Here is a 21,039-nt window from a genome sequence, read left to right as displayed (position 1 = left end):
ATATTCAAGAACTGAGAAAGTTGTGGGATTAGTATTTATGAAATGGCAGGTTAGTATGCTTCATCATCTCTGATGAAACTGTTTAAAGTTTGAACTGATCTACCATTAGAAATGAAAGGGGATATAGTCAGTATCTAAGAAATCCCAAAGAACATACATACAGAAACTACAGAAGTCAAGATAAGTAGTAGTGAGAATTAACGTTATAGTCTTGGGTACTAACTTCATGTTATAGGCATAATAGAAGATAGGTTATTTGTTAATCCAGTTTATATTTAGTTTATAGAGATTGAACCTAGTATATATAAAAAAATAGTGCTCAGAGTTCATCTGGTGAACAGACTAGGGGAAGGATCCAAGGTAAATAGTATTTTAAAAGAAAAAAACTTTTCAAAGGAATTGAGAATTACTATAGAGTATGTAGAGGAACTCGTTAAGGACATAGTTAGTTACTATTGGAGATTTACACATAAAAGAAGTTTGGAGAAATAAAATTTTGATTAAAAACCAGGTTAACCTTATCAAAGATCTAGAAATAGAAGAAATGGAATCTGGATTAACATTATCTGAGCATGCTTATCTATCAGTAAAATTTATGATATAGATGAAATTATTGAGATTTCCTAAATTATCAAAAGCAGCAGACTAGTAACAATTTAGGTTCCAAAACCTTTCTCATATTTAAGAAATGTTAGGGTATGAATCTAGTTTACTTGGACCAGGACAAAAATAACTGAAAAATCAGAATATAATTTTAGTAGGTTAAACAATGATGAAAAGTATCAGTGCCTTACCTTCTAGTTCTGTATCCACTTGTATACAACCTTTCACTTTTCCTGATTTGTTTTTTGCTGATCCTGTGTTTATACCACTGGCAGTCTGCCCTTTTATAAGTCCATTGTGTTCATTTATGGGAGAAGGGCATTTCTGGGGTGATGATGGTGGACTGCTCATTTTATCTTTCTGTGTTCCTTGGCGATCCTTTAATTTTTTCTGCAAACGTTCATACGTTTTGCTAGATCTTTCATCTCTAAAGTTGGATCTTCCATGTGTAGAGTGAGCATCTAGGAAGAAATAAAAAGCAAATGTTAAGATCACTTTCCCTAAATAAGTTCATGACATGAGAACAGATTAGGAAGTAAGTCTAACATTTCTTTTTTTCATTGTTCCCAACTACTGATCTCCATAGAAATAGCTTGGTGGTATGTTATGATTATCACAAGTGAAAAATGAGACTTACATGTCCACAGTTGTTTGACAATACTGTAAGCTATTGATTTTCACATCTCTTAAAAAAAAAAAAAATCAAACATAAGTAAAAAGAAAACACTGCCTGACTAAATTCCTTTATGACTTAAAAAAGGAAATCATCACTGGAAAAGATTTAGAGTTAGCAAAAAGAAACAAGCTGGACTCGAGGGGCTGCAGTTGTGGCTCAGTGGTAGAGAGCTTGCCTAGCTCTTGTGAGGCCCTGAGTTCGATCCTCAGCCCCACATAAAAATAAATAAAGGTATTGTGCCCACTTCAACTAAAAAATAAATATTAAACAAAAAAAACCCTTAGAAGGAAACAAAGGTATACATTTGATTTACTTTGGAATAGGCAATAGTTTCTTAGATAAGAATCCAAAGCACAAAGCAAACCAAGAAAAAATAAATTGGACTTTATCAAAATTAAAAACTTTTCTGTATCAAAGGCTGCCATGAGGGAAATGAAGAGATAAAATGAGAGAAAATATCTACAAATCATGTATCTGATAAAGACACTTGTAACCAGAATATGACTTGTAACCAGAATATGTAAAGCAAAATTCAATAAAATTGGTAAAGAGACAGGTGTCGTGGCACATGCCTGTAATCTCAATTATTTGGGAGGCTGAGGCAGGAGTTCACGTTTGAGAACAGCATGGGCAACTTAGCGAGACCTTGTCTCAAAATTAAAAAAAAAAAAAAAGCTCAGTAGTAAAGCACCCTGAGTTCAACTCCCAGTGCCAAAAAAGAAAAAGATGGGGGTGGGTGGGTAAAGAATATGAATAAACTTTCTCCACAGAAGACACAAATGGCCAATGAGCACAAAAAAGATGCTCAACATCAGCAGTCATTAGAGAAAAGCAAACCAAAACTATGATGAGGGCTGAGGTCACAGCTCAATGGTAGAGTGCTCACCTTGAATGTGAGGCACTGGATTCAATGCTCAGCACTACATTAAAAATAATAATAATAATAATGGTACCATGTTTATCTACTACGACTAAAAAAAATTTAAAAAACTAAAAACAAAACAGAACAAAACAAAAAAAACCAAAAAAACAACCCCAACTACGATGAGATAAAACTTTACATGTAACAGGTTGGCTATCAAAATTTGAGACAATAAAAGTTTTGTCAAGGATGTGGAAGAATTGGAACCCTCACATACGGCTAGTGGGGATATCTAGTGGTGTAATTACTGAGTTTGCTTGTTCCCCAATAAACTAAAAAGAATTAACACATGATAGAGAAATTCCATTCTAATGTATATACCTAGAAGTGAAAACAAGTCAATATAAAATCTTGTTCATAGACAAAAACTGAAAATAATCCAAATGTCCATCAACAAATGAATAAACAAACAAAATGTTCTATATCCCTTAATGTAGTATTACTGAACTATAAGAAGGGGTGAAATAACTACCATATGTGATAATACAGAGGAACATCAAAACTGTGAAAAAACCTAGACAATTTTTTTTTTTGGTACTGGGAATTAAACCCAGGGTGCTCTACCACTGAGCTACAATCCCAGCTCTTTTTATTTTCAGACAGGATCTTGTTAAGTTGCTGAGGGTCTCGCTAAGTTACTGAGGCTAGCCATGAAATTGAGATCTTCCTGCCTAAATCTCTAGATTATACCCAGTCACTGGATTATACCCAGGTATGCACCACCATGCCTGACTGGCTGTGTGAACATTTTAATGAAAATTTTATATGCAATATATATATTGTACATATATTTAAGTGACTTGTTGCAAAAGAGGCAAATTCACAAAGACACAGTTTGGGAGGAAAAGAGGAAATTGGGACTATTAATAGGTATAAGTTATGAAAGTATTATATAAAAATTACCTTTGGATTATGTATGTAAGGTATATATGAAACATAAATGAATTGTGTGTTTAGAGTTGGGTCCCATTCCCCAAATATCTCATTTTATATATGAAAATACTCCAGAATCTGAAATACTTCTGGTCCCAAGCATTTTGAATATGGGATACTCAACCTGCAGAGAATATGCTAAAAATCATTGAAATGTACAATAACTATTATGTGAATTATAACAAAACTAATAAAACATAAAAATGTAATCAATTAGTATATACATTTAAATTGTGGTTATTCAAATGCTTTATATTTTATCTATTTCTCAAGAAACAAACAAAAAATATGTTACAGCAGTAGAAAGAGCAGGACCTTTATTATCAAACAGACATAAGATGGTTAAAATCCTTAAGTAACTAGTGTAACCTTGTAAAAATTATTTAGCATTTCTGAGCCTCAGTTTTCTCTTCTGTTTTTTGCAGAATATTGAGGATTAAGTGAGATAATAAATTTATGAGCACAGTGCCTATGGCTTACAAAGAATGTTCCATCAGGTCTCACTTTGGGAATCCACACAAAATGTGCATGGAAAAGGGATTATGGAAGCAGCTACTAGCTAGGAAACCAGTGCCATAAGTTATTAGGATCCTGTGTTAGATTTCCTGGCCTATAAACTTAAAACACAATATGAATCTTGCCTTCCACCATTGGGTGGTTTCATTAGGGGTTTTAACGATGCAAAATATTAATAATTATGAAACCCAGTTATATTTTTCTCAAACATTTATAAACTGCCAAAATTAACAATACAAACAGAAGGATGGGACTTACTTGTAGCATAAACTCTTGCTATTGTAAAGTATGTCTAGGCTGAGGACATAATTCAGTGGCAGAGTGCTTGCTTAGCATTCATGAGGCCCTGGGTTGCATCCTCAGCATTAAGGAGTTGGGAGGAAGGTGTCAAAAGTATGTTTGTTGGACCACCACATGAGCACAACTTGGGAGATTGTTACAATATAGAATCTCATGCCCCATCTAGACTTACTGGGTCAATCAGCATTACTTTGGCATTGAATAGGTTTGGAAAAAAAAAAAAAAACATACAATGTATCCACTATTTAAAGGCTGTGCTGAATAACTTGAATTTTTATTTAGGGTTACTTTTTCTACAAATTTACTGAGCATAAGGGGCAGGCACTGCTAAGTCCCAAGAACACCAGTGATGAATCAACCAGTTCAAGTCTTACAGAGATTATAGTCAAATAAGGGAGACAAGGCGTACAAATTGACCAAAAAAACCCACAACAAAACAAAACAAAACAAAAAAAGAAATAGAAATTAAGTTTCGTGAATTCTGTGGGAAACAAACAAACAAACAAGATTTCAGTGCTAAAGACTGATAAGGTAAGGTTGGGGAAGATTCCTCTGAAAGCTGAAGTTTAAAAGAAAAGGAAAACCTAAAGAAAATGGAGAAGAATATTCTTGGCAGAGAGGACACTATGTGGAGAGAGCCTGAGGCAAGAAAGGCTTGAAGGTTTTGAAAAACTTAAAAAATGGGGGGCAAAAGTAGAATAAGTCAGTCAGGGGCCATAGGACAATGGGGTTCACAAACAGGACAGGGGATAAATGGCAAGATCTGGAGATAATTTTAGATGTTAAAAGGGTATGTCAGGAATATGTTGAAGCTGTGTGCTACTGGCATCTGGTGGGTAGAGCTCAAGGATCCTGCTAAACATTCAAACGTGTGCAGTTTTGTTCCCCATAACAAAGACTTATCTGTTCTAAAACATCAATGGTAGCACATTTGAGAAACCCTGGTCTAGGGGAAGGGTTTGGGATTTTATTCCAAATGTAATGGGAAGTCGTTGAAATGTTTTAAACAGGATATGATCTGGTTAATACTTAAAAATGGGTTACAATTGCCAAAATGAATTATTAGGGGATAAAAACAAAAAACAAAAAATCTAAGTGGAAAGGGCTGGGGCATAACTCAGTGGCAGAGTGCTTGCACATGTGAAGCTCTGGGTTCAATCCTTAACACCACATAAAAATAAACAAATAAAAGTTCTGAAACATTAAAACAAACAAACAAAACAAAGTGGAAGGCTGCTGTTTCAGTTGTCCTGGAAAGAACTAAGGGTGGACTGGATTTGAGTAGCAGTAGAGAAAAAGTAGATAATTTGGCAATCTTCCAAAAATAAAAGATACTAATTTAGATGACCATCAGCCTTCAATTTTAGCAAACTGAGTTATTAGTGATACCACCTACTGAGATGAATAAGACACAGAGAGAAAGTACGTTCTGGGGTCTAAAACTGAGAATGATATCATATACATTTCAGTTGTCCTATAGGAGAAATTTAAATGGGGGTTATCAAGATGGCAGCAAGATTGCGGCTGGGTTGTGGCTCAGAGGTAGAAAGCTTGCCTGGCGCATGTGAGGCACTGGGTTCAATCCTTAGCACCACATAAAAATAGATAAATAAGGTAAAGGTATTTGTCCATCTACAACAACAAAAAAATTTAAACATTAAAAAAAAAAAAAGATGGCAGCAAGAAATGGATGTCTGGGGCTCAGAGAAATTTTGGCTGAAAATATACATTTGAGAGCCGTCAGTATACACAGGTGGTATTTAAAGCCACAGGAAAGAATAAAATTATTATTTCTCATGTGTGTGGTAATCTATTGTTCCCAATAATTTATTAACACCCTGAAGGAAGAAGTTATGGATCATTCTGTTTTCTTCCCCAATCACTCAAGGAACCTAGTAACTTTGTGTAATAGCATCATAGCCTTCAGGATTTATCAATGACATCGTCATCCTGGCTGAAAATTTCCTCAGAGGCTGTACTGTAGGACAGCAGAAAAGACCTCTTGTTTGATGTGATCCCACTAAATACTGTTGCATGATGTAAGTTACTTCCATCTTGATTTTCTGTTTATTAATCTCCCTTAAAGAGTAATGATCATGAGGATGATGCACTTAATATAGTGCTTGGGCAATAGAATTGTGTTATCATTACTATATGTTGTTTCTTTTATACAATATGATGAATACGATGATCACCATTTCTTATATCTATGCAAAGAATATCCAACTCAATAAAGGATTTTTCAGATGTCTTACCTACATCTCCATATACTTGTGAAGACTGATACTGTGGCATATACTGTGTTGCCATGTCTCCAGCATTAGTCACTGGAGAGTACATATGGCGTGGTGGAGGGGGCATCATGGTTGGGACAGGAATGAAACCAGGTAGAGGAGGATGTGGAGAACGGTGGATGACTGTGTGACCACCAGGGTGAAACTCTGGTGCCTGAGGAACCACAACAACTCTTCGAACACCATTGTCTTCAATAACCTACAAAATGAATTATTAGATTAAAAGCAGAATATAAGTAATTCTTTTCAAATATGTTAGAGTAAGAATTTTTAAACTACTAGAAGTCAAATATAAATTTTAGAGAGTCAATATGAAAAAATTTATTAAATACATTAGGTACACATGAATTAACACTGAATAACATGAAACAATTTTTGTTATACAATTCAATATAAATCTTAAAATACTGATGAGAACAGTCAAATATTATAAACAATGAGCACTAATATCAGGTACATGTATTACATGCATTTAGTTATGTAATAATTGTGGTTTAACAGGAATATATTTCCTTTTCCACATTATGGCCTAGAGTGGAGGGAAAACAAATTGTGAAAAGTCAAAGGAAAATGAGTTGTGAAAAGATGAAAAAGAAGAAGAAGAAAACAACAACAACAACAACAAAAACCCTGGATCTGGATTTTTAAAGAAAAACTGTATCAGAGTTTAGCTACAAAACTCTTATGACTGCAACAAGGACAATTTAAACAGTTTATCATTTCAAGTGAGGCAAATACCAATATTAACCCCATTTTTTAAAGAAAAATATCTGTGATTATGAGGCTTAGAAATTATGCTTTTTCCCTCCTTTAAATAGGAATAAAACTGAATAGATTTTTTTCTTGAAATGACAGATTACCCACTGAACCTCACTGGTGCTATAAGGACACACAGGAAAGCCTCAAATGCTATAAGATTTGATCTCAAAATTAGGAACCTCTCCACTACAATAAGGCCCTTACTCTTAAGCTTAAAATGTTACTACCAAAGTAGAATAAACAGTTAATAATATTTTTCTTCATGAAACAGGAAATAATTATAAGGTTGCTAATTTAAAGACAAATCTTTTATATTGTGCATAAGGATGGCAAATTTTATACGCTAATACACACACACATATACACACACACACACATAGTGTTTGGTAGGTGTAAGTATATTAAAATAAAACTTATTTGGGTATAGATGAACTTAAATTACAGGGCCAGGTGTGGTGGCACATGCCTGTTATCCCAGTGGCTTGGGAAGCTGAGGCGGGAGAATTGCACGTTCAAAGCTAGCCTCAGCCATTTAGCCAGGCCCTAGCAACTTAGCAAGATCCTGACTTAAAATTAAAAATAAAAGGGCTAGGGATGTGGTTCAGTGGTTAAGCACCACCCCTGGGTTGAATCCCCAGTGCCATAAACAAACACCTTAATATTAATCAGATTATATTAAACTTTTCTTATCTACTGGAGTGGTATGAATGGTCTGTAACATGGGATTGGAAAACCAAATAAATTCCTGTTTATATATGTCACAATGCCTTATTTTCAGTAAAATGGATGTCTCATTTCCTGGCCTTTTTTCCCTATTCAACTTGCTTCTGAATTTAAGTCTTAAGCAAGTGCATATAGTTGATGAAAACTGAACCACATCTGGAAACCTACTGAAAGAAATCTATGAAGTGTTCACAGGTTTTTAGTCTCGAAACTATAGGAAAGGACATTAGAAGTTTGGAATGGATTTGGAATGAGCTAAACCCCAGTATCTGTCACAATACCATTTTCTCCTTTATCAGTGATTCCCAAATCTTCAAAGACTTACCATTTCTGATAGGATTACAGTTCATAATCATTCAGCTTGGTTCCAACTTATCTTTTTAGTCATATCTTTCTTCTGTACCAAATCCTGAACCCGTAACTGCAGTCAGGCTGGCATACTAAAAAAAACCTGTGTTGAGCTGACCTGTACCTTTCTGTATCTTGTACTTTTGTTTACAGCATTTTTTCTCTTCATTTTACTTCCCCTTAATCCATAAACATGCAAACTCTATCTATCCTTGCAAATCTAGCTCTAACTTATCCTCCTCCATTGATTAAAAAAAAAAAAAAAAAAAACCTTAGAAGTGATATATATTTGGTAGCACACGTACTAACACAACAAAAAGGACAAACACACCAAAAGTGAATTATTTAGCATGTTATAAGGTGACAAATTTTCTGAATAAAAGTACTGCAGGTAAGGGTACTTTTACAAATATTGTGAGAGAGGTACAGTTTGCAGAGTAAAACAGAGTGATCAGAGTAAGCCTTATTGGCAAAGTGAAATTTAAGCAGAGACTTGAAGGAAGTAAATGAATTAACTATATAGAATATAGAGTGCTGGGGCAGAGGGAACAGTTACTATTGAGTCCCTAATGCAGAAGTGGGGCTGACTATACTCAAGGAATAGAAGGAAGCCAGTATGACCAGATGAGAACTTATGGAGGTGAAAGGGCAGAAGCAGACAGGTCACAGAGAGAAAGGGAATGGGATGGCCATTTTTTATATGGTAACAACAACAACAAAAAAAAGTAAAAAGGAGGGGAGAATAGGGAGTTATTGTTTAATAGGTAGGTTCACAACTTCATTTTTCAGCAAGATGAAGGGTTCTTTGGATAGATGGGGGTGACAGTATTAGAACAATGTCAACATATTCATTCACTACTTAACTGTTGACTCAAACATGGATAAGATGGTAAATTTTATGCTATGTGTATGTTACATTTTTGGCCTCCCCCCGACCAAAAAAACACAAAAACTAAGATGCACAGGAGAGGGAGAAAAACAAACACAAAGAGCCAGACTTCACCATTTCAAGTAATGGTCTAAGCAGCCAGTAACTTCAGCCAGAGACCTTAAGTCTCAGCTAAGACTAGCTCCTCTATTTACTACCTTTGTGACCCCTGAGCAAGTTATTCAAAATGTCTTTGCCTCAGATTCCCCATCTAAAATGGAGATAGTAATAATACCTACTTGCATTATTATGAGGAGTCAAGAGTTAATATTGGTTCCTTGAGAGATATTTAAGTTGTAGAGTAAAATATATGAATATGAAAAATTAACAAACCCTGCAGTTTTAAATAGAAATATCTGCTAAGTCTTCAGAGGCTTAGCTGCTGAGAAGTAGCCAAACATGTAGACATTGAATTTCATACCAACAGGGTACTCTAATGAAAGCTATTAGATTCTGTGACTTGCCTCAATTCCCACAACTACTTTTATTACCTCACCCTGAATCCTGAACTACTTCAACTTTAAGCTTTTAATACAGCTATTTCTAACTATTCACTCAAAAAATAATTTTAGATATTCAACCACATATACATGATGTTAGTAAGCACAACCTCTTTTTTCTCTAGCTCTTACTATACTACTTCATGTTCATCTGAACCTTAGTCCCCTACCTTCCAGTTTCCCATACCCCTTGCCTTTTCCTTTTGACTGTTTTCCCAGGAAAGACAGAGAATAGATTTAGATCAGGTTGGTTTATAAAATCTTTGCAAAAAAAAAAAAAAAAAAAAAAAAATATATATATATATATATATATACTGACATTACCACTGGGTGCTAACAAAGTAAAATAGGAAATAAAGCTCAAAGGCATAATATGAACCCTTTCCTTAAATTGATACAAGTCTTTCCCCTACATTATGAGATCTACAATCCCCTTTCTGTTAGGTACTCGCTCATCTCCATAACAACCCACATTCCATAAAAAAGTAGCTAATAAAGCCATTAAGAAAGACAGCAGGACTTCTGATGTTGCCTTTCAGGAGTCCCATTCAGGTAGTTTATAAAACTTTGATAAGCCATTAATGTCATCACTAAAATATCAAATGTTAATTCTGCCTTGCAATGCAATGTTCTTAGGGACTATTAGTACTTTGGCAGCAAATTAAAATTCCTTCCACTCTTGTCACCATTTGCTTTCTATGTCATCATTTGCTTTGTGTTTACATTTTATAGTTTACTCTTTCATTTCTCCATTTGACATCTCAGATGGCATATATTTCTGCCTAGATGTAGTATGTCAATTTTTTACAACCTTCCCTTTCTTATTTGTTAAATGGCAATAATAAAGGTTATTAACATTATGCCTGAAGTAAAAAGGGCCAGGCCCCAGAAATGGCTATGGAACTTATCTATGAGTAAAGTGCATAATCCTGGTTTCCAGGATATATACAATCTTTTCTAATCTTTTTGTTATCTCTGAGAGCTTCCCCCCAATTTGTAAAAAAACCAAACATACCGTAACAAGGTTGCTAATTAAGTATAAGTAGGAAAAAAGGACTAATGATAGGTAAAATGATGTTATTTAAAATTGTTTAAAAATATTCCAGTAATTTAAAAAAGGGGATATGTGTGATAAAACAACATTAGCAAATTGTTTATAATTGTTAAGTTGGATCATGGGTACAAGATAGGTAATAATTACTACTCATTCATTCTACTTCTGTATAACTTTGAAAATGTCCATCATGAAGAAGAAATATTACACACACACACACCCACACACACATATGAGTTCAATCCCTGGTACCTCCCCGCCCCAAATACTTTGAATTAATAATGCCATTTCCAAAAATTTATTCTAAGGAAATAAGAAACAATACTAAGATTTGTGCAGATATTCACTATACCTTTATAATCATGAAAGAAAAATTGGAAGGAGCCTAACTAATCACAAAATAAAAATAATTAAAGATATTGATGTAATATCTATAGCTTCTAATTCTAAAATTTTATAGTTTTGAAATACTTTAATGGTATAAGAAAATGATCATATCAAGTATAAACATCATGCATATTTAAGGCTTATAATTTTTTAATTAGAGAAAAGGCTAAAGGGAAATATTCTAATGTACCTTTTTGTATATTTTCCAAGTCTATATAACGAGGATCATAAAAATAGATAAAAATAAAAGTATATTGCTATATTTGTTCTTTATTACCAAATGAATTTGCTAGACTTTGTTTGCAAAAGTAATATTTCTTTAAAATTTAAGCCTGTGGTAAGCAATTTTATTTTGCTTTCTGCATCATTTAAATTAGTTTTAGGTCTCTCTATTTTGTTGGATGGTATGTTTAATAATTTTTTTTTCTTATAATAATGTTTAAAAGAAGATAATCTATTTTCTGATCCAACAACTAAATCCATGTATATAACTAAAGAATTAAGCCTATTTTTACCATTTAAAAGCTATTACTGTTCACAAGTGGAAAAGGGAAAAATAGTTCCTAGAAGCCCAATCTTTATGGTGACAGAATCATTCTATAACTATATAATATCCCTTTCTCTTCAAAACTAAAGGTCAACAGAACAATTTATTTTCCCATTACTACTGAGCATAATAATAAAGTATCAGAACAATAAGATACAAAAATCAACAAAAAAGTAATATCAGAGAATTCCTGAATAAGAATATAAAGTAAGAGTAATGTAAGAAGTAGCATGTATGGGCTTTGAACATTTCAAAGGAGAAAAAACCCAATTATTCCTAAAGTAATGTTTAGTATCTGATACCCTGGCTATCTAATGTTACTCTCAAATATGAAATGAAAAAGAAACTTAATAGGGATATGAAATTGGTAAAACATGACAAATTTGAAGATTAACATATCTTTCATAAATCATGTTTTCTTCATGTGCTTCTCTTAAAAGTACTTTTGATAAATCTTGATCTTTAATTAAGACCTATCTGCCTGGTATGGCAATACATGTCTGTACTCCCAGTGACTTGGGAGTCTGAGGCAGAAGGATCACAAGTTTGAGGCCAGTCTCAGCAATTTAATCAGACCCTTGTTTCCAAATTAAAAACATAAATAAATAAAAAGGGCTGGGGATGTAGCTTAATGATATAGCACCCTTGGGTTCAATCCCCAGTATCATAAAAAACTCTCCCAAAATAAAAAGATCTATCTTTTGGCTCTTTTATTTTTCTGTCACAATATGTTCTTAGTAGCATTCTCATTTCCTCAGTGATGGATTAAAGTGGTTCCAACACTGGATTTTAATTTTTGTGGTTCTTGCTGGCTTGATCCCACCTGTTAAGATACATAAATTTGCTGAATTGTTAGTATGTAGTGAATTGTTAGAAACGTGACGACACAGCAAAATTTGACCTTCCTTACGTTACTAGCCTTAAAGCAAAGGGAGGATGGGTGTATAAAAGTCTAAAAGGAAACTAGATAGTTTGTACTCTTGGATCCTGCTGAGCCAAACAGAACTTATATATTATTAAAGCCATCTATAAATTTTAATACTTGATTAAACTTGCAGCTTCTGGATTGCTAACATTATGATTATGTGTCAAGTTTTGGACAATCTGTCAAATGCTCACTTAGCTGTACCTAGAACTTATGTATGTGTGTGTGTTACCAGGGATTGAACCCAGGGATACTTAACCACCAAGCCACACTCCCAGGCCTTTTTAATATTTTATTTAGAGACAGGGTCATGCTAATTTGCTTAGTGCCTTGCTAGGTTGCTGAAGCTGGCTCTGAACTCACGATCCTCCCGTCTTGGTCTCTTGAGCCCCTAGGATTAAAGGCGTCCACCACTGTGCCCCCAGCCTAGAACTTGGATTTTAATGATAAATGTTTCCCAACAGAAATTGTGTGTATTAGGGAATGAAGTTGTTTTGACAGTGATGTGAAAATGTAAGAATATAATCTTATATACTGGGTACTTAAATTATTTAAATAATGATAAGAGTAGATTTTTAAAAATTATCCCATGTGCTTGGAAGTAATAAATGTCTTATGAGATAACTTGATCTAAAGGTTAATAACTGTAGGTCTGCTAGCCTTACACAATCTTTCCAGTAAGATTGCTGTTTAATTAATTAGACAACTATTTATGGGACACCTACTACATTTTGAGTTACCACAAGAATGCAAAAATAATTAAAAGGCTACTCTTCAAGGAACCTAAATCCTATAGGGGTTTAAAGCACACACAATTATCATATTAGGTGGTATATAATCAAGAAGTGGTACAAATAACTTGGTATAGGCCCTCAAGGACAGATAACATTCCAAAAGGCCCAAAAGGGGAATTATTCCCTAAATAAGAACTTTAACAAAACAATGGAGAAAGAAAAACACCACATGAGCACTTGGGAAGTCATGCAAAAATGGATACATGATTGAAAGTATAAAGAGAAAAACCTGCAATAGCAAACTAGGACAGAACTATGTAATGCCTTAAATGTTAAACACCTATACTTTATTGAGTGGGCAAGTCAACTAAAGACTGTTTATGCCCAAAGAAGTGAAAAGATTTAAAAAAAAAAAAAAAAAGCTACAAGAAAGTTATTTTAGTGGTTCTTTGTCTAAAGATATAGTACCTCAATCTAGATGATTATTTCCTTGATGTTTTGAGCTCCTATTATACAGGCACTGTACCTAGAACTGAAGATAAAATCAGAACAAGAAGTCCTGCGTGATTGAGTCCAGTTAACTCTCTGACCTCACTCCCTACTATTATTCTGTCCTGACAACTCACTGTTGTTCCCAGGCATGAAACATGTTCTCATTTTAGGCCATCTGCACTGTCTGTTTCTAAAACCCTCTTCCTCAGACAAATGAATGGTTAACTCCCACTTATCCTTCAAGACTTGGTTCAAATGTCCCCTTTCAATGAGGCCTGTTCTAACATCCTATTTTAAAATGTAATCAGCTCTAACCCCTTCCCCCATCATTCCTACCTAATATTAATCTATCTATGGATTATAGTTTTTGTTTGCTTCTCCCTATAAGAATGTAAACTTTAGAGGGAATAAGAGTCTTTGTCTCTTTTATTTAGCATATATATCCCAAGCATTCAAGGGCACTCAACATATATTTGTGTGGAACACTGATAAAGACAGTGTTTAAGAATTTATAATCTTCCTAGGAAAAAGAATTAGTTAACAAACTGAAAAATTCATTAAGACACATACACATATACATAAATATTATATGCCAAGAGATTCTAAAAGGAGAGGTCCCTGGAAAGGCTTAAGGAAACCTGCTTTTAGAAGTTCATGAATGAATGAAATGAGAACAGGAAGAGTTTGTTGCAAACATAAAAAGAAAAGGTATTATAAGATGAGAATATCAAGTTGCCCTATAATGGAAATAATTCGTGTCACTAGTACCCAATACAGAGTTTGGGACAAGACACCACTCAATAAATGTTGAACTTTATGCTAGAGAACAGTCTTTGTATAAATCAACAAAATTCAAGAAAGAACAACAGAGAAGAAGTAGAAAAAAATAAAGACATGCAAGAAAATCTGGGATAAAATCATAACAATGATGTCAGATTTTTAGAGGTCAGAGAATCAGGCTGGAAAAAAGTCCCTTAGATGTGGGTACATAGCAGGGCGAAGGGTAATATAGGCAGAATGCAGACTATAATAAATTAAGGAGTCAGTGTATTAAAAGTAGAGATACCAAGCAGAAACTATTCTAAAAGATTACAATGTAATTGTAAACTTTTTTTAATGTGGTGCTGAGGATTGAACCCAGTGCCTCACATGTGCGAGGCGCGAGTGCTCTACTGCGAGGCATGAGTGCTCTACTGCTGAGCCATAACCCCAGCCCTTACAATGTACTTTATTTTTAGTTATTATTTTATTGGTTTTTATTAGTTATACATGACAGTAGAATCCATTCTGATAAAATTATACAAGCGTAGGATATGTCTTATTTTAATTAGGATTCCATTCTTGTGGGGAGGCATGATGGTGGGGTTCAATTAGGTAATTTCATATATGTACAAAGGAAAATTACATTAGATTTATTCTTTGTCTTTCCTATTCCTACCCCTACTCCACTTCTCTTCATTTCCCTTTGTCTAATCTACTGAACTTCTCTTCTTCCTCTTCCCACTTTATGGTAGTTTAGTTTCCACATCATCGAAAACATTTGACCTTTGGTTTTTGGGATTTATTTCACTTAGCATGATAGTCTCTAGATCCATCTATTTACTGGCAAATGTAATAATGTCATTATTCTTTATGGCTAAGTAATATTCCATTGTGTATATATACCACAATTATCCATCTGTTATTGGGCATCTAGGTTAGTTCCATAGCTTAGCTACTGTGAACTGTGCTGCTATAAACATTGATGTGGCGCTATCACTGCCCTATGCTGATTTTGAATCTTTTGGATACATGCTGAGGAGTGGGAGGGGTTGTACCTATTTGCAGTCTCACCAGCAATGTATGAGCATACCCCTTTCCCCATATCCTTGCCAAGATTTGTTACTTGTGTTCTTGATAACTTCCATTCTGCTACAGTGAGATGGAATCTTAATGTAGTTTTAATTTACATTTCTCTAATTGTTAGAGACGTTTAATACTTTTTCATATATTGTTGATCATTCATATTTCTTGTTTTGAGAAGGGTCTGTTCAGTTCCTTTGCCCACTGTACTTTGAACTATGTTATCTCATGTTATCATCTTATCTTACGATAAGGGCACTGAGATTCAAGGAAGGTGATTTGCCCAAGGCCTGGGAGCCAGCAAGTATTTGAAGATACAGATCCAGCTTTTCTGTCTTTCAATTTCAGATATACTTCCATTCTCCCAGCCAGCATGTACTATTATTTTTGCTGTTGTTCATATAGTGGTGTGCTTCATGAAGTAAGCCAAGAATCTACCATAATATCCTACCAATATTTTGCCATGATTAGGGAAGAAAAAAAGAGAGAGTCTGAACAAAACTAAAATGTAAATTCAGTGCTAGGTAGAGAAAATGAGTATTTTTCAAAAGGGACCCAAGGCGATAAATGCAGGCTATACAGAATCTCAGTACTCAAAAGAATACCCAGCAAATCTATAGCTTAATTCAGTTTGCTTGCGTATATAACTTAACTATACTTCATTCTCTTTTTTTTAACCATTGTCTTTATTTTTTTTTGTGGTGCTGGGGGATTAAACCTAGGGCCTCATGCATCCTAGGCAAGCACTTGACCATTGAGACACATTCCCAGGCCCATACTTTTCTTTAAGACAGAGCTTGCTAACACGTGAGCAGAAAAGGTATAGTTGGGCAGTGATACTGATCCCTTCAGCCCTTAGGACTGCAGATTTAAATTCTCTTCTATTTATCATAATATGCCATATAATTTCTATCAGTATTTGAGAGCCACTGCATGAATACGATTGGAAGGATTGTTTTGGCTTACTTCTAAGCAAATGATTATTTAAAAAATATGATAGTGTAGGTGCCCCAACAGCTCAAATTAACATTAGTTACATACTCAGGGAGATATAAACTCCAAAATGAAGTTTCTTTTGTACCCAAAGACAAGGCCAAATGGTGAGCACTGCCAATATACTTTTTTCTCCTTTACAAATGTACTGAAGTACTTAAATAAATGGATTCACCAAAGATGGTCAGCATTTACATTGTACTTTTCCCCATGAGAACCAGTTAAAAAGAATAACTTTATTGGGGATTGGGCAGAGCCTCATGCAAGAGGCCCTAGGTTCAATCCCAAGCAATGTACCCCCCTCCCCAGAAAGAGAGAGAGAAACCTCATCACTATTATATACATACAATAAGAAAAATAACATAAAAACATACCTGTGGGGCATATCCAGGAGGCACATAAATAGGAGGCACAGAACCATTTGGGGACATCATTGGAACCTGAGCAGGACCTAAATGAGTCAGAGAAATGATTCATTAATACATGACTGCTTAGCAAGCCAAAGTTGAAAACAATTTACTATTTTATCTAAACACTAAAGCCAACAGTAACTGTATTACTATAAAAAGAAACTCAGGTGACTGACTTGTTATTAATGTCTGCCTTATAAAAGCACCAATTACCTTTTACCTACACTTGCATTTCTCAAGCTTGTCTAGTGATAAAAGTTACCTGGGGAACTTACTAAAACATAAGATTTACATGCTCTTCTAGAGATTCTTATTAAAATGCCTACAATCCTGAATAATTATATTTATTTTATAAATATTCCAGGTGACTCTCATGATTTTGCAACTTGGAAACAGTGACCTGGAGAAAACTAAACAGAACTGTGCATATAAAAAAAAATCAATAAAAGATAGAAAAGCTACATTCTCAAAAGTAACGGGAAAAAAATCAAGAAAAAAGGGAAGAGAAGAATAGTTAAAAGATGTTAAAAGAATAGTTAAAAGATGTGCTTTGTTAGGTTTAAGACTCTCATGTAATGTAAGTCATGTCTGGGGTGCTTAAGAACAAAGAGAATTGTCATATATGTATATTTACCCCAAAATATATATATAATTTTTACACTGATAAGTTCTAAAAAAGAAATGTTTCTTTTTTCTTTTTTTATATTTTTGAGTTGTAGGTGGGCACAATACCTTTATTTTTATGTGGTGCTGAGGACCAAACCCAGTGCCTCCCACGTGCTAGGAGAGCATTCCACCATTAAGCCACACCCAAGCCCCAGAAATTTGTTTCTTTTATCCTGTATTTCCTTTCATTTTTATAGTGTTATGCTTTCCAAGTAATTTTTACAAATATTATCACTTGTTTACCCTCTCTTCTCACTTTTCTGGGAGTAATATAAGCATTTCGGAGGTGTTTTATTCTTTCTAGAAACTAAAATCTTACTTGCTTTAAGTAACTTTTTAGAAAAGTATCTCACTTTCAGATCCTTTCTTCTTGTAACTTGAGACTACTGTATCCTTTCACCCACTAGTTTTAATCACTTGAAATGAAACCTTTTCAAAGAAATCTCTTATTTCTAAGCAAATAAGGAATTTGATAATTAATGTAATAGGGAAAGAATCGTTTTTATATGCAGAATTTAAATCTGCCAGTCAATGTAACTACAGGTAATATTACACATGCTTTAGGAAAACAATAAAGAGCATGGAGGTTCCAGCAAATCCAGATTCCAGCCTTTCTAGGGAAGGGGGAGGGGTGAGGACAAAACAATACAATGGTGATGGGGGAGGGGAAGTTTGAGGCAAGAGGTAGGCAGGAAAGAAAGAGAATGTGAAAACGGGGTACAAGAGGAGAAGAAATGCTAAACAGGCAAGGAAAGGCAGGGTTGGGGTGAGAATAGAGGGAAAGGGAAGGAGAGGAGAAAGGCAAGAGGAAGAAAAAGGGGAAAGGAAGAAAAAAGTAAGAAGGGGGAGAGATAAGGAAGCAGCCTGGAGGAAAGTGAATTAGGAAGATGGAGGGAAAACAGAAGGGATAAAAGAGGAAGAAAAAGGAAAAGGGTGAAAGAATAGAAGGGATAGGAGAAAGCAAATACTGAAGTGGTTAAGATAAAGTAAGGAGGGAGAGGGAATGTACACTACTGAATTATACTCCATAATATCTGGCTATGAAAATAACTTCTCAACAAAATACTTCTCTGATCCAAAACAAGCCTACCAAATTCCTAAAGTTGTTTAGAATATCTTAATTGTACACAGCTAATACTAACATACTATATGCCAGGCCTTTTATACAGTTTTCTGTCCTATAATGATTTTATCAGAGAAATTTCACCACTATCCTCATTTTCTAGATGTGGAAACAGAAGCACTATTCTTTTCTTTTTTCCCCTTCTTTTGCAGTACCGGGGACAAATTCAGGTCCTCATGTGTGCTAGGCAAGCATTCTACCACAAGCTACATTCCTGTCCCCTTAAAAAAAAAAAAGAAAAGCAACAAACAAATAAAAACCCCATTTATTTACAGACAAGTGTTTCTGCTACATTGCCCAAGCTAGCCTTGAACATGGGATTCTCCTCAGTAGCTGGGATTACCGGTGTATGCCAATATACCAGGCTTAGTTTCATTTCTTAGGATATAAACTCTACTACATAAATATTAAAATACTATGCATATTGGCAGTTGATGTAATTTAAGTCTTAAAAGCTAGGTTCTAATGTCTCAAAGGGGAGTTAAGGCTGCCTTTGTTTTCATTACCTTGAAAACCATGAGAGAACAAAATTTTCTTAAGTTTAAGCAAACATTACCTATTAATTTAATTTACAACATGAAACTTGTATGCTGCTTTACACTTCTATGCAGAAAGGCTTCTTTCAAAATAATACTTTTTAGACAGGGTGCTAGTGAATCTGGAGGCTGAGGCAAAAGGACCCCAAGTTTGAGGTCAGTTTCAGCAACTTGGCAAGACTCTGTCCCCCCCCAAAAAAGGGCAGGGATGTAGCTCAGAGGTAAAGCATCCCAAGGTTCAATTCCCAGTATCAAAACAATTGAGAAAAAACAAAATCAAACAAACAAAAAAAACTCTGAGGCTAGCCTTGAACTCCTCCTAGGATGTTGGGATTACAGGTGTGTGTTACTGTGCCTGGTAATGTTATTGCTGATAACATTTAAAATGGTAAAACTACATACTTGCACTGGGTTATCCTCCTTTAATAGAGATAAAACTATATAAATTCTTGTAGCTATAATTCAAACCATGTTACTTTTTTTTTTGGTGGTCCTGAGGATTGACCCCACCGCCTTGTGCATGGGAGGCAAGCCCTCTACCAACTGAGTTATATCCCCAGCCTACCATGTTACTTTTTGACAGCGGCTAAAATAGTTCATAATTTTAGTTATGTTTAAGTGTGATACTGAAAACAAAACAAAATAAACCTAACTTAAAGTAAACCAATAAGAAATCCTTACTAGTCGTAGTCAGGAATAATACCAATTAATTTGCTTCTCTATGATGTAATCATTTTACTCTAGCAAGTAAATTTTCTTATTCTGAGGCAGAAATGATAAATGGTCAAGTTTTTTTAAAAAAGACAATTTCATCAGTACCATATTTAGTACTTAAAACACTAGTATGAAATAACATTCAACAATGAAAATGTAAACCCACAATATATAAACATAGTAAATATGAGTATGATGTTCAGAACAATTATTTATAGCATTATTTCTCTTGCTCTTGCTGTTTATGGTAGCAAAACCCTAAATAAAGCCAGGCATATTTAATAATGCAAATGTTTGATTGCTTCCTTTATTCCAACAATATTTTTTAATTTAAGAAGTTTTAAAAGACTAACTATAGACTGATATAAATTTGTATGCAGCAAGGGAGATTTGGCCCCATGGAAGAAGCTAAATCTATTATAGACTGTATCATTAAATGCACACTTCACACAAGAATAGCTAGCTATATCGAAACAACTATGGATACACCAAGCAGCTCCTTCAGATTCTACCTATTTTGAGCAAAATCTACTCCAAATTACAGTTATTCATTATTTTTTAGGGGTACATTTCCTATCCTAAAAACCTGCAGAAGAGAAAACAATTCTATTCAGCAACTGTCTTAAATTTGGGAACCTCTCCACCTCAATTCTTAAAAAGTGCTAATACATAAGATTTTCATCTACTATAAGTGAAATTCTTCTTTATTTTTCTTTGTTAATGCATATTCATGTTTAAGAGCAATTTTTTTTTTTAAAACTCCGAATTTGTCAAAGCATTTAAATTCTTAAAATGCAACGGGCTGCTGACTGCTGACGTGCTACACATTCTCTTTACAAGCAGGCTTTCACAATGGCTTCCAAATAATCTGTTGCCAATTTTCATATTTTCGTTTTAATAAGAAAAACGTAGTAAAATAAAGGGTCCAAAATGGGATATACTGTGGAATATAAAATCAGTCTAACTCAACATAGAGACTAATCTTCTTAAAACTACATAGCAACAATTTAAAATATTTTATAGAGATTATATTTTGGCATCTATTCAAAAAAACCACGCCGCAAGACTTCAGATTAATACAATGTTTTTTATGTTTTAAAATAAAAGCAAATTT

The 21,039-nt window shown here is 34.3% G+C and overlaps 1 protein-coding gene across 5 annotated transcripts in view; it reads right to left on the bottom strand.

Annotated features, from left to right (window-relative positions):
- Positions 1 to 21,039, bottom strand: part of Fndc3a (fibronectin type III domain containing 3A) — a 156,493-nt gene that overhangs the window by 47,126 nt on the left and 88,328 nt on the right. For all 5 annotated transcript variants that reach the window (XM_071611506.1, XM_027928881.2, XM_071611508.1 and 2 more), the window contains 3 exons: positions 16,851 to 16,927; positions 6,206 to 6,443; positions 795 to 1,064 (listed from right to left, as the gene is read on the bottom strand). In XM_071611506.1, the coding sequence (XP_071467607.1) occupies positions 795 to 1,064; positions 6,206 to 6,443; positions 16,851 to 16,927 (585 nt within the window). The remainder of the gene's footprint in view (positions 1 to 794; positions 1,065 to 6,205; positions 6,444 to 16,850; positions 16,928 to 21,039) is intronic.

The sequence above is a fragment of the Marmota flaviventris genome, chromosome 4 (genome assembly GCF_047511675.1).
Source record: "Marmota flaviventris isolate mMarFla1 chromosome 4, mMarFla1.hap1, whole genome shotgun sequence".
Lineage (NCBI taxonomy): Eukaryota > Metazoa > Chordata > Mammalia > Rodentia > Sciuridae > Marmota > Marmota flaviventris.
This window is presented reverse-complemented; position numbering and strand designations above follow the sequence as displayed.